Consider the following 15,062-nt stretch of genomic DNA (forward strand, 5'->3'; position numbering starts at 1 on the left):
ATTTTTTCAGTTTCATATCCTGTAGGACTGGGTGGGATCACTCTTTTTCATGTTCTAGATTGATATTTGACTGTGCCTTCCACTTCTACAGAAGTCTGCTGACTTGACTGATGTCAATTTACTCTGAACTGAGAATTACTCAGCTAATTATCAGGTCACACTCCCTCTTCTTCACAAGAGACACAGAGATCAAAGACTTTTGTCACCTTGTTTTGCAGACCAACATTTAAAAGAACAAGCCACAGAAGCCCCAATGACCAATAAAAAGAAGAAAAAAAAAAAAAAACCTGCTGTGGCAGGCTCCTACAGCGGGACTCACGCTGACCAGTTCCGTAGATCTTTGAAACCTTCACCCACTTCAATCAAACCCACCTTCCTTCTGATATTAACACTAGGGTCAAGAGGTAGCAAGGAGGTTACTCCTCCAGACTGGCATCATTAAGGATCTACAGCACAGCTACAGTAACAAAAGATGTAACTCAGCCATCCTGTATGAGGGAAGATGCTGGGTTTATGTTTGTGGCTGTGGTTTCCATCACTTGTTCCAATGGATTTGCTAAAGAATGGTAATTTCCACTTTCACCAGTGATTTAGCATAAGTCTTCTGATGATGTAAATGAGGTAGAGGAGACCTTATCAGCTTATTCAGAGATAAGATACTTTTCCACACTTTTTTACTTTCCTCGCTTTTCCACACTTTTTTACTTTCCTCGATGAGCAATTACCGCAGTTATCAAAAATACTTCCGGAACCAAGAAGTTAAAAAAATCTAAAGAAGACTGGAAGTCTGGCAATTTCCTTCTTTCATCACTTCAAAATCACAAAAACCAGAAAAATCTCTGAAAACATTCTGTGGTGTTACAAGTTGAATGTTTTACATCAGTCAAACCCTTTGAGTTCAACTAGTAAGTCAAATTAGGCCAAATATCAATTACATCAAATCTACTATATTCAAGAAATTCACACACTTACATGAGGTAGCTGGTCTTATGTAACCTTCCGTCTAAAAATATAAAAAGGTTCATATTAGACTTTCTGACTAAAATTTCATAACAGTATCTACTGCAACTGCCTTTAGGAAAAGAACAAGTACTTTTATTTATGCCAACATAATTAAATTGAATTAAATTCCTCACACACAGATATAGATTTCTGTAAATATAAATTAAATTTGAGAAAAAAATTGCTTAAATTTGAAAAAAATTAAGTTGCAAAAATTAAAAATTATTGAAGTTAAAGTAATAAAATTTCTGAATCACTGAATTCAGACTGAGCAATTTTCAATTTAAAACATTTGAAACCTTAAAAATATAAAGCTTTCGCCTTTTTCAGATTAATTTCAATACTACTGGTTTTCTCCCTGGATCTTTCAGGGCAACCTAAAGGTAAGCCTTAGTTCTACCCACTATTTACCTTCCTAGAAATACACAGAAAATTTAAGAGGCTTTGCCTGCAGTACTTTTAAAATCTACTCTATTAAACATAAATGCACTGATAAAAGACACATGAAGAAATATTCTACATTTACTTCCAATTACCTTATACATTTTTAATCCTTCACTCTTCTCCAGCTCTCCTGCTATTCGTCTGAAAAACGAGACTTTGCATTCTTTTGTATCTTTTGTTTTTTTCTTTATTTTATCTGGAAATTCTTTAGACTGTAAACAAAACCAGCTTGAAAAGGTTAATATCAAAATATATCACAGTATTAAAAAATTTACACATTTCACCTTCTGGACAAGCTTCCAAAAGACTGGTAAACATTGATTTGAATATTATGAACTAATTTCTTCTCTGCAACATATCTACTCAAATTTAAAGTTACTAAAGTAGTCTTCAAAACAAAAAATGGATACCATGCAAAGCTTGCTACCAGAAGGAAACACCCTCTGTACCAAATCCAGCAATGCTATGGACTTGCTGTGGAATAAAAAAGAATCCCATTGTTTTTGGAACCTGATCCTGAAAGCAATCTAAACACTTAGGAACAGATTTTGGAGCTGAAACAGACAGGCAGCCCTGGGCTGCACTGCCTCAACAGCCCATATCATCAGAGCTCCTCATGTTGGCCTGACCCAGAGAGAGTCAACTATACTGGCAATTTATTATATGGGGGTTTAAACTTCAAATGATCTAATTATTTAGAAAAAAAAATTACGGGATTATCATAACGAAATTTTGATCAAAATGCATCAAAATTACTCACAATGTATTCTCTTCTGTGTTTATATCCACTAAGATGTTCTATCATAGGTGCCACCTCTGAATTACACCCACACAGCCTGCACTCGTAGCGTGGCTCTCTTCTTCCTTCAAATCTGACTTCAACCACATGTTCTAAACCTGTAAAAGCAGGAGTTACAAATATTTCTATTTTACTACAGATTACTGAAACTAATGTATTCTTTACAATGCTGCTCATCAAATTCAAAATTAACATGTGAAATTATTCCATTTTTAGAATTTGACACTCCTTCAGGATCACTTCAACACTTCTATGGACTTATTACCCAATCAGCTAAATTTATCTCTTTCCAATATCTTATTATGAAAGGAAAGACACCATCTATGGCAGATTTCAAAGCTCATCAAAAATATTTAATGCATCTTTACTCCTGTCTGGGATATTTTTTCAAGAAACTAAGAAAGAGAATGAGAATAGGAAATGCCCTACAAATGTCTAGATTTAAAAACTGCATTTAAAATACCTAAGTCAAAGACAATTTGGACAGTATCTGAGTAAAAGCAGATGTAGGAAAGACATTAATCACTTCACAAAACTGAATCTTTCACAATCTGGAAATGTTCCATAAACTTTTAAGGATCACAAGAATGAAAATGGGAATATTCTTCATTTTTCCTAGAAATTACTGAGACAGTTCCTTTAAAGTATTCAGAAACCTTCAAGTTTGAGGCGTCTTACCTAGCATGAAAAGTTTTATTCTGAAAAGCTTGAACATAATAAATTTAAAAGCAGTTTAAAACAAATACGAAAATCCTGCAGCTGTTCCCTTACATCATAATTTCCAGTACTCTGTATTTGGATGGATTGATCCCAGCCAGCAGCCAAGAACCACATAGCTGCTTGCTCACTCACATCCACACCCCTCAGCAGGGTGGGGAGAACACGGGAAGAACAAAAGCAACAAAACTCATGGACTTAAAGACAGTTTAGTAAGTTAAGGAAAGAGGGGTAAAAAATCCCCAAGACCAACTAACACGCAAAAACCCATTGCTCACTGCCCCACAGGCAGACCAATACCCACCCACAGTCTCTGAACAGCCACCTTGGAAGTTAAACTCTGCTTCCTCCCTTCTTCTTTCTTTACCTCAACTGTGATTACTGAGCACAACCTTTCATGGTACAGAATATCCTTTGTGCCAGTTTGGGTCAACTGCCCTGGATGTGCCACCTCCCAGTCTCTTGCCCACCCCGAGCTTACTCAAGGGTGAAAGCCCAGAATAACAAAACAGTCTTGATGCAGGTGCACTGCTCAGCAACAGGAAAAACCACTGGGGTGTCATCAAAACTGCTTCAGACACAAATCCAAACCATACAGGCTGCTATGAAAAATTCAACTCCATCTCAAACTTGCTATATTATCATACTGCTAAATCTTAACTCTGAAAATAAATTATCACCAAATGAACTTAAACTGTTTTTGCAACCAAAGTGTTTTCTATTACAAATGCTTATAGTAAAGTATTAATGTTAAAAAGCCTAGCAATTTATTAGGTGGAGACAATGCACTAAACAGAGAAATGTTCTGTTAATACTAGGAAATTTGCTACTTAGGCCTTCATCAGAGAACCTATTTCTCCAGGCCACCATGACACACTTGGAACACTAAGGCCACTGACAAGCAGCCTTGCTACTCTCCTAAGGGTTTCTAACCTAGCAGTTAGAAGGAAAGCATTAAAATTAATCTCACTACTTCCAGTACAGCCAAGGACAGTGAGGAAAAATATCTCACAGAGTGGAAATATCTGTATATCCCACCAAATGGAAAGCCACAAAGAACCACGACTGATGAAAAGTCACCAGTGGCATGAGGTCCATTTGGAGGCCAGAAGGTAGCAGTGCACCCCAGGGGTCAGTACTGGGGCCAGTCCTGCTCAAAACCTTCATTAATGATCTGGATGATGATGCAGAGCACAACCTCAGCAAGGCTGATGATGACACATAACTGGGAGGGATGCAGATACACCAGAGGGTTGTGCTGCCACCCAGAGGGACCCTGAGTGCCTGGAGCTGGGCTGACAGGAAGCTCAGGCAGATCAGCAAGGGCAAGTGCCAAGTCCTGCATCAGAGAAGAACAAGCACCAGGGCATGCTGGGGGCTGGCTAGCCAGGAAGAACACTGGCAGGAAAGGGCCCAGTGGACAGCAAGCTGAAGATGAGCCAGCAAAGGCTGACAGTATCCTGGGCTGCACAAGGAGTGCTCACAGCAGGCTCCTCTCAGCACCAGTAGAGCCATTCCTGGAATGCTGTGTCAAGTTCTGGACTGCACAGTACAAGAGACAAGGGCATATGAAGGGCCATGAAAATTACAACGGTACTAGAGCATCTCTCCTATGTTCAGCCTCAAGAGGAAATCTCATCACTGTGTATAAATACTTGAGATGAAGGTGCAAAGAGGGAGCTGTTTTCAGTGGTGCCCGGTGCCAGGACAAGAGGCAACAGCACAACTGAAGCAGGAGATACGGTCTGAAGATCAGGAAACACATTCTGACTGTGCGGGTGACTGAGTACTGGAACAGATTTCCCTGAGAGATTGTAGTTCTTCACCCTGAAGATTTTCAAAAGCCATCTGACATGGTCCCAGACAACCTCCTCTGGAACTTGAGCAAGGGTTAAAATCAGCATAGGCCCCTCCCAACCTCAACCATTCTGTGACCTGGAAAAAGCCTCTTGACTTAAATGGCTCCGTCAGGAACAAGTTAACAATTAAGGAGGCCTTTATAATACCCAGTGCATTAAACTAAATTTAAAATGGTATGAGATAGGTCAGTTATTAAATACATTTACAGAAAATGAAATAGTAACTAAAATCCCACCTTTTATTTCAAAATAAAGTCATTTGGTAACAAATTCAAAGGCATGCAATTTATAGAACAAAAAACCATACCAACTAGAGGCTCTTCTCTTCTGGGATCATTCACAAAATCCTTCAGACAGGTTATGTACCCTGTGAATGATCTCTTCACTGAAGTAAAAAATACACATAAAGAGGCATTACACATTATATAGTTTACACATAATGTCTATGACAAATAAGTTTCTAATGGGAGATTAATGGTGACAAAAGTCATTTGCACTCTGAAATGCATAAGGAAAACAGGCAAGACCTCAGTCCCCCAGAGAAAAAATCCAACACTTTCTCTTCCATAACAATTTTATACACAAGGATCTAATGTCTCTAAGAAAAGAAGCAAATAAGCAAAACAAGACTTCTAACACAATTCAGTTTACTGAGGAAAGGCATGAAGTTCACATGCACAGCATGTCCCACACTGTGTCAGTTCTCATAAAAAAAAAGAAAAGCCATCAACCTCCTCCCATCAAAAACCTAACACTCATACAGTGTTCTGGGACTGCTTGTTTGGAGTCTGAAGTTCAAGAGTTATACTGCCTTAAGGCTAACAAAAACCACAATTTTCACTAATACAGCAAATACCTTTTGAGCTCTGGGCAGCCCAAAGGCTGCACAGACACACTCAGTATATTCCTGAACTAGCAGTGTTTCAATCAGGGCTCTATCTTGCCCCTCACTGAGTTTTGATAGCCTGATTTTTGCTCTGCCTAAAACACTTCTAAAGCATTCCTGCTCAGCTTAGAACACCAGCAGAGTTCAGCTAAAACAACCTGCAAAATAATCTCAACGAGACACTAAGTGTATTCAAATGTTGGGCATTATAAAAGACCATGATGAAGGGTTAAAAACATATTTTTAATCTGCAAAAAAAAAAGTGCAGAACCAGAATTCATCTACCTAATTACATACAACTGACCAATGAATTGTGTAAGAGTAATTAACACTGCTAGTTTCTTCAAATCAGAGCAAACAAGTAGAAATATCACAAGCATGGAACTGTTACTGTATTCTTTCCCACTAGGATGTCAGGTTATGGCTAAAAAAACCCCAAAAAACTTCACAAGAAGAGGTAATTTCATATTCATCCTTAAATATTCACGCCATTAGAAATATGCCTGTGCTACTATGCTATCAAGTCAAACTCCAAAATTGAACACAAACAAAAACTTCACTAAGTTGCACCATTTAGATGAAAAACCTCTTGCAATATAACAGTACTACAAAATACCTTGTGAGACACCTCCTGCCACAGCAACAATATGGCCCACTTTCACCAAAAGTTCAGAGTCTTCTTAAAATCTTTGTTTTGGTGGGGTTTTCTATCACCTGAGGTGACATGCAGCAGTAGCATGTGACAGAGTCAACATGTAACAAGCTGGTGCCCAGTAATTCATCTCCACAGACAGACTTTCATCAACACTGAAATGCATGAATTTGTGAGCCTGTGCAGCAGCTCAGTGTGAGCTGGTTATTCCCAAGCTGACCGAGAATTGCACATGATCTTTTGGACTTAATATGGAAAGATGCATGCAGAAAAAAGTTACAGGTTTGGTCAAGGTAACAGCCATTTTCTTCTTGTTTCCTAACACACAACTAAATACTTTTGTCTTAATAGCAAGCAACCCATGCTGTTCTTGGTTTATGTGCTTTTGGTTTGTCATATTTTCACTGTCCTCTGATCATGCTGCAAATTTTCTCATTGAAAACTTCACCAACTAAAAAAATACTAGCTAGATTCATTACAATATTGTCAGATAATCATGAAGACAGAAACTATGTCTCAAGTTTGAAACTTTTTCCATAAAAATACTTGTAACTTCTTATTCTCCTAAGATCTTTTTTTTACATCAATGAACCAGTGCACAGAAGAAAAGCAATGGTCCCAATGGTTGCATGAGAAAAAGGCATCATTTATATTCAGGTACCTCGTCTGAGCACTCGGTACTTCATTGGAACTTGGATTAGAGCCGAAGAACCTAGGATAAGAGTTTGACAGTCAGATTACTTCTTCTCATTTGCTTTTATTAAGTACTTAGTAGATCATTGACACATATTACAGAATGGAACAATATCTTCAGTTTGCAATTTCATATAGGCTCAGTATTCCATCTTGGTAGTTTTCTTTTTTAACTTCATTGCTCTAAGTCTCCCACTCCATTCCCCTTCTCCAACAACACAAAATACCAAATACACAAATGTCACAGAAACCAGAATATTCAATGTTTATTTGATTTTTAAGTGCTTTTTATATTGGATACTTATTTTAATTATTTTAACTATGCAGTATCATGCTCAACAATCCATCTGTGTTCCAGATATCCAACAAAAGCTTCTGGTCTAAACATTCAGAGACTAAACAGTCTCAGACAAAATTAATATAGTCATTAAACTACATCTTCTTTTACACAGGGGTCTGTATCTATTCCTAACCACTCAGAGCTTCAAAGTGAATGTTAAGGTGTGCACTTACACTGTTGGAATTTCTCCCTTGCCCTTCTCTCCCTCAAATCCACAGACACACAAACCACAGCGCTTTAATGACGCTGTCAATGTTTTGTAAGTCACAACAATCAAGATTAAAATAAGGTGATACATTAATACTCATTTGATGGAAAAAGTGTAAGGTAAATTATTAATTATTTGTACACATAATTCCTAATTTTGAAGTAATAAACTTTTCTACAGTAATGGCAAACACAACATGTTGCATACATAAATTTTATTCCTCTTTCTGCATAGGGAATTAAGAGATAGGTATCAAAGCTATAAATGAAATAAAATCAAGGTTACAAACATTTTGCAAACAACTCTCCAATATTAACATAATGGAAGGGGTACGGGAAAGCATATCTCCCTTGATTCCTTAAAATAAATTATGCATATTTTTCAGTTAAAAGTTTTAAAGTATCTGGTAGCAAGAAGATCCCCAGGCATTTTCCAATTAGAACAATTACTTACTGTCAGAATTGTTCAATTAGTGTCTGAAGCTCAAGTTAAGATGCCAGGTCCAGCATGTGCAGACATGGCCAAATGTTATATGATACAAATAGGCTTATGTGAAAAAATGCTTTATTTAGTTTACTTCTAGGAACAAAGTGAATTTACAGAGAATTGTACCAGAAGCAGTTCTCAGCACATTCTGCCTTAATGTGGTAAGAGTTTACAAATATGGTCAAGCTAAAAATCAAATTGTGATAGCTGCTGCTATCACCAAAGGTAGCAGAGTGGGGGATTGAATTTTATTTAACTACAAAAGAGAAAAAGCATTAAGTAAAGATCATTGCTGCCCACAAATGTTTAACAAAGCAGTTTTGATCTTGAAGACTTTCCCATTCAGCAGCAGCATGTTCCCAGGCTAACATTTAATTCACGCCTAGCCACGTGGCTTTGTACTGCTATCAATAATATATTTCTTAAGCATCTCAAAACCAAACCAACATAGTATGTTCTCTAAAGCATGCCAGACTGATCAATGAGCTGAAAATCAGCTGGTCTGCCAGGCTCAAAGGGAAACTATCAACAAAGCAGCCTCCTGGTGTCCAGTAAGCAGCAGAATCCCGCAAAGAGCAAATTCCAGGGCCCACAATGCCCAGGGATGCATTCCCAGCCAGGTTACAGATTCTTAAAACACCCTCAGAAAATTCATAGGCAACAGTAATTTAGGGAATACAACTGATGCCACAGCTTCAGCTGAGTGGGACCTTGGGAACACAGAAACTGCACGGGCAGTCACTGCAGAATATCTTCTCCCCCATTATCTAGGACCTGTAAGGATGACTACTATCACTCCTGTTCAGTTCAAGGGGGATGTAGAGGGGGGCCCAGCAAAATGGCAAATAATTTATGAGAACAGGCTTGGGAGCTGGACTTGTTTAGACTGGTGGAGATGAAGAGGAGACATAATAAATAGCATGGATACCTGAACAGCAGCTACAAAATGTACAGCCCTGTGGGAACCTGACAGAAGCATTAAAAAGTAGCAGCCAGGAATAGCTGCTTCAGGTGCAAAGATTAGATATTAGGATAAAATTCCTCCTTGAACAGAGGAGCAACAGCAGACTGATATTAAACACATGTAGAAGAATCTCTGCCTGTCAACATGTTCAAGGATTCAGCAAGGAAGTGATGATCCAGCACTAGTTGTAGTCTTGCTTCAATCAGGAAGTTAGGAAATCACCTAATCAGTCTCAGGAAATCTCTTCCACCTGATTATTTTATTTAGTAAGAACTATGTTCCAAATACTAGCTATGCACATGAACAAACAAAAAAACCCAACAAAAGCAACTCCCCAAAAAACCCTTTCCTTTCAATATTCAATTACAGAGCACTGAACATATAAAAGGTGGAGAAGAAACATCTGTTTATGTATTTGTAATGCACACACATTCCTAATGACTGCCAGAAATGTAACAGCCATGTTTCAAAACAAAAGGGCAGTTTCAGACACTGTCAGCTCAGCTATTCAGCAGCAACAAGAATGTCCCAAGCTCAGCACCAGATTCCCTTTTGAGTATAAAGGGAAGTGAAGGGGAAACAAAGATGCCAGATTCCACCATGTCAAGGAAATCCCCAAGACAAAAGTAGTAAGGATATTGAAATAATGTTCCACCTTATACTTCTATTATTATGGCTTCTGAAACATTTTCTCTTCTAGTCTGTAAGTCAGAATAGAACTTCCAGGCTTCTCCATTGAAGACTCAGCAGTAGATATATATCCAAAAAACACATCCTTATCCATGTTTAACAGACACTGAGCATGGAGGGACATGTTAAAACATATCAATTTCTTAACATATTAAGTTGAAATGCTGATCAGGATACTGCTAAGTTTATCATTGGTGAACACAAGGCAGAATCCACCACATCTGTGCCTTCACTGGAGAAAGAACTTGTCTTCAATGCTGTTTAGCAACTGCAGCTTATCTTCAAACTGGAATCCTCTCCTCGACTCCATGTTTTACAGAACAACCATAATGAAGCTTTCTTTACTCATGGTGGAATTTACAGGTTTTAAGTTGAAGGGTATAAATACAGATTAGTAGATCCAGCAGCTAAAACATACAACATCCCTTATTACATTTTCCATTTGTATTGCTATAAAGAGCAGGACAAGCTTCCTCTGCATCATACTGTAATGCAAGAAAAATTCCACAGGCTGTACAAATAAATTCATTAACCCACTCCTCTGTGCCATATTCATTTCACCACTAAGCCCTTTGTCCATAAAGGGCTTTAATAGAGCTCATACTCTGTATTATGCCTCTTGCTTGAGCTAACTGTAGTAAACCACTGCATTTTGCTACTGCCCAGTAAATATTGGCCTATGTGTATATTGGCTTTGCCCCATCATTTAGTGCCTCTTGCTCAAAGCAAAAAGCTTTCAAAACTTTACTATTCATTCCCTTCCACTCCTTATCCCTGAACACATGGGCAACTGCCTTAAAAAAGGGCTGAAAGAAGTATTCCATCTGTCCAATTACATGACTGTACAAAGGAATCACATGACTGAAATTCATGTACTCATCTGTGCCTTGATTTAACACTCTTACTAAGTCCCAGAACTCCAGCATCTTCTATTTCCACACCTTCCATTGTGTTGCTTTCCTCTGAACTGCTGAAGGGGAAAAAAAAAACCCAAGCCAAACCAACCCAACATATCCAATTTTGTCATAACCACAAAAACAGCTTGTGGATAGTTTTGCCATATGGGAACTCACACAGTAATGTGATGAAGAAAGTCACCTTTCTTACAGGAAGTAGAACTCCTCCAAAAACAAACACCTGGAATCAGATGCATTTCCTCACTTAACTGACTTTGAAGTCAACATGGTTGTGCAGTAACACAGGTTACATACACTCACCACTGCTGGATTATCAAGAAACTTTTGGTGGGTTCAGAAAGGATGTATGGCATATCCCATTTGGAAATACTCAGAATTCAAATACTTTGTCTTTTTAAATTTTGGTTTACAAATGGCAGGTGTTTGTTTTACGAGGTGTTCTCCCTACTGACAAAGGAACTTTTTTTAATTCTGCAGCAAAGAAGAAAATGCAGATATTGGTGTAAAACATTCTAAATATGTCAAGCCTCATCCTCTGAAGTACCTTTTCCTTTTTAGACAGTGTACATTTCAGATACTTGTCAGGTGTCATCCTGAATTACTTCCAAGAAAACTCATCCTTCACTTTCACATCATTTTTTTTCCTGGCTCTTTGAACTCCAGCTCTGTGAACATGCTGTCACATTTCAATCTCACTGGAACATTTGATAGCATGAACATTAGAACAAGACTGCAGATCCAGCAACAATAACAAAAGCATATAAATAATTTATATACTGAAATTAAATTAGATTCAAACTTTACACAGTTTAGCAGGTAATTTAAAAAAATCCATACTTCCCATGTGCATTCACAAAACTTTACTACTAAATTTAATAATTTTTGTTCATGCTTACCTCAGACCTATCTCAGAGGTCTACAAACAATTAAAAAAAACCCAGCTATTTAAAATGAAAAAATAAAGGCCAGATGAATTAATCATTACACTTTTGTATCAGGGACAGAGCACAATGAATTTACTGGATCTGCTGGACCTTGAAGGAGAATTATTTATATAATTGGTAATATGTCCATGGGAGAGTTCAAGAAGTTCTACACACATACTGACTACATAATTCAGCATTATAGTTCCCAACACCTCTGAAAAGTTACTTAAGAAAACAGCTTTTCTACTTGCAAAAAAATCTAAAGCAGCACAACTAAAACATACAAATAAATTTCATCAGACCAAATTTCAGCCTCTTTGGACAAATAAACCCCACCAGTGGCTTGCAAATTGACCTTCCACAACTTGATCTTCAGTGAAGCAGAATGCAATAGACAGCAGAATAAAGGAGACATCAATAGTATTAATAATAATTTTTTATTAGAAGTAAGTTTCTGATAGCTTCAAAATTATTCCTGAGGCAGAGAACTTTCTGGATAAAAACGTGTCTTGCAATGCTTCTGACATTTGGTACCCTGTGATGTTGAGACTCCTCCAGAGGACACAGCTAACTTGCTTACCAAAGCTTCTAAATTCTTCACTTGATTAATTAGATATTTTGACTTCTTGTTCTGCAGGACACATCCCAGTTGAAAGATTCCAAGTCATGACATTTCCAAGGATACAGTACTTGTAGCATGCACACATTCTTAACCTTTGGATTAATTCTTAATTCTCCATGGAACACAGAGACTGTAGTACATACAGCTCTGTTTTCTAAAGCCATAGGTATTTGCAACAGGTTCCTGCTGTTACCACTCTTTCCACAGCCTTGCTACCACAACTTCTGTCCTCTTATTCAAGTCACTTTCTGCCACATGCATCCCATACATTATTCCTCTAAAACCAGGTTTTATGATCTTGAAGAATGAATCTCTTCACTTAATGAGTATTACTTTTAATGATCATTTCTCACACAAAACTCAAACAAATCTGTAGAAAATGTCTTCCACTAAAAGCCCTTGACCAGACCCACACAAATCTGTTCTTGTTACTGAGGTGTAAAGACAATTTTGTAGCACTTGAATCCACCGGACTTTGAGAAGACTTGGAAGTTTCCACAACTCCTCAAATTCTGTCAGGGAGCTCCGTTACCATACAGCAGTCACAGGTGACTGAGGCAAAATCTCATGACTGTTCTCACACTTGAATGACATGTCTTGCACTAACTCCCCCATCAGCACAAAACCCTGAGAGCAGCTAATGAAGCTCAGTCTCTTAGGAAAGGGCTCTGACCAGCATTTTCCCAGATCTTTCTTGCTTGTTGATTCTTCAGGGTGCAGCAAGTGGTGAGCTCAGCCTGCAGCACTTCCCTCAGTACAGGACTGACACTGTCACTCTTCCCTGTGCAGATGTGTGTCTTCAGGCACCTCTGATCACCTTGGTTCAAAAAGGCTGAGAGGTTCAAAAGACACTGGGGAACAGATGATAAAGGTGGAATGTAAGCCTTGCTTCTTCGGAGAACAGGCTAAGAAGATAAAGTAGAAGTGAAACGCTTGTTTCTTGTGTGACTGACTATAACCATTTGGTTTTTAATAATCTCATTGATTTTTATCAGTATTCCCACATCTGCTTATCCCTCTGCTTCCTGTATGTCATCATAAGTAGCTTTACAACAAGATTTTCATTTCAACTGTGAGCGAAGTATACATCACATTTCCAACCTTTCACCACAACTTCTACTTTCATTGACATATGACAGTCTGGATTCACATTCTCAGTTTCTGGGGAAAAGACACCCCAACAACTGAATTCACCTTGAATACATCTTTGCTCCTCCAAGTCCACTACAATAAAGAGAGGCAGAACATTCCTGTGATGCAGCCAAGCAGCTTCAGCACTGGTAGAGCTGCATCTGCAACACTGCTGTGTCAGCCTGCTGATTTAGCTTCTCAGCATTCTGCCTGAAACTCAGCAGTGCATGCATCAAGCTGACAGACAAGTAGGAGACAGTTTAGCCTGAGAAGGTGAGAAACTAAAACACTGACTATACATCCCTCCACTAGACAGATACATAAATATTTGTATGTGAAAAGGCATAAGTAAGGTTTCATACTCTAAAACAATTCTTTGTCAGCAGTTCACTAGACAAATCTCAGAAGAATGTTCAGCATATAAAGAGAAACACAGTTAGAGACATAAACTGGCAAATGCAAATACCTGAACTATTAGAAAAGCAACAAAACAGTAAATCCCCAAGCAATATCTATCCTAGGAGGCTGGAAGAAAAAAGTATTATACTTACAATAGAGATTCCTGCGTCTCATGGCTTTCTCTTGCTTTAATTATGAAGATGCAAGTCATCCCAAAATAGAATAAGAAAAATAAATTAATGTGCTGCATCATTTGAAGGAAAAATCCAGCACTTCCAGAGAAGCCTTTGCAGATGAATTTCATTACAGGCCAAAATTTCCATGGTCAAACAGGAAAAATTAGAGCCTTTATGATTGTCTGCAAAAGCTGGAAGTACCGACAGAGTTGTACTTACAGTTAACACAAGGTTACTTTCAAGAAAACCCTGTTATTTAGCGAAGTTTTAAGGGATGATTATGGCTTGAAACACATCTGAACGATGCCAGAAAACCTAAAGTATGACTACAGCTCCTAAGTTTTCAGAAGGCATAGTTCCGACAACAACAAAAAAAATCTTACGCCAAAAGGAAAAACTAACTGAAAGCAGCTCCCCCATCATTTTCTGAGTGGATTTGGTTAAACCTTAAGGCTAGCCAAATCTCAGGAAAGATCATTCATATCATGAAGAACAGGAAAAGTGTCTTGCACTGGCTGAATCCAGAATAGATGGTTGCTTTTTGGCAGAATCTAAAGAAAAGAAGTTAAATTTCCATTTAATAGCTAAGCAATCCTGATTCATTTTGACAATTTTCTGGCAAGTAAACACAAACTTGTCATTTACAAGAATAAAACAATAGTGTGATCATTCTACCACTACAGCAGCTGTCTGTCCAGAGCAGTCCATGGAGTTAAGTGCTGTATTTTCAATATTCAGTGGCATGGAAGAGATGCTGGACATGGGTGTGGCAATTCAACAGGAAGCAAGACTGATAAAACAGTTAATTGTCTGAGAAGCCAAGCAGCTGTACTTTCGTGGCAGCTATAAAATAAGGAAGTGACCCAAGTCCTGGTATTGCCACAGGCAGTGGATGGTTTTGTATAAATTCAACAGGATTTCACAAGCTTAGTAATACACAGTGTTCCTCACAGTTATGCTGTTCCAAGTGCTTTTGTTACTCATTCTCCAGTTTTACAACAAACAGCTGCTAATACCAAGTTTTCAGACAAGCACAGAAAACATTAGCAATTGTGAGCTGCTGTTTAAAGAGAATTTCCTCCTGCCATTTTCAGACAATCACCTTTGACTGCACCTGGTTTACTGCTTTTGTTAATATCAGAAATGTAGTT

General features: G+C 38.1%; 1 protein-coding gene across 2 annotated transcripts in view; it reads right to left on the minus strand.

Moving 5' to 3' along the window:
- LOC102063117 (uncharacterized) overlaps positions 1 to 15,062 on the minus strand; it is a 28,622-nt gene that overhangs the window by 8,463 nt on the left and 5,097 nt on the right. Inside the window, exons 3-8 of one of the 2 annotated variants that reach the window (XM_005482984.3) lie at positions 13,888 to 13,921; positions 7,021 to 7,071; positions 5,129 to 5,206; positions 2,207 to 2,343; positions 1,539 to 1,658; positions 973 to 1,003 (exon numbers count right to left, since the gene is read on the minus strand). In XM_005482984.3, the coding sequence (XP_005483041.2) occupies positions 973 to 1,003; positions 1,539 to 1,658; positions 2,207 to 2,343; positions 5,129 to 5,206; positions 7,021 to 7,071; positions 13,888 to 13,921 (451 nt within the window). The remainder of the gene's footprint in view (positions 1 to 972; positions 1,004 to 1,538; positions 1,659 to 2,206; positions 2,344 to 5,128; positions 5,207 to 7,020; positions 7,072 to 13,887; positions 13,922 to 15,062) is intronic. The other variant, XM_014264279.3, reaches the window with a different exon arrangement.

The sequence above is a fragment of the Zonotrichia albicollis genome, chromosome 1 (genome assembly GCF_047830755.1).
Source record: "Zonotrichia albicollis isolate bZonAlb1 chromosome 1, bZonAlb1.hap1, whole genome shotgun sequence".
Taxonomy (NCBI): Eukaryota; Metazoa; Chordata; class Aves; order Passeriformes; family Passerellidae; genus Zonotrichia; species Zonotrichia albicollis.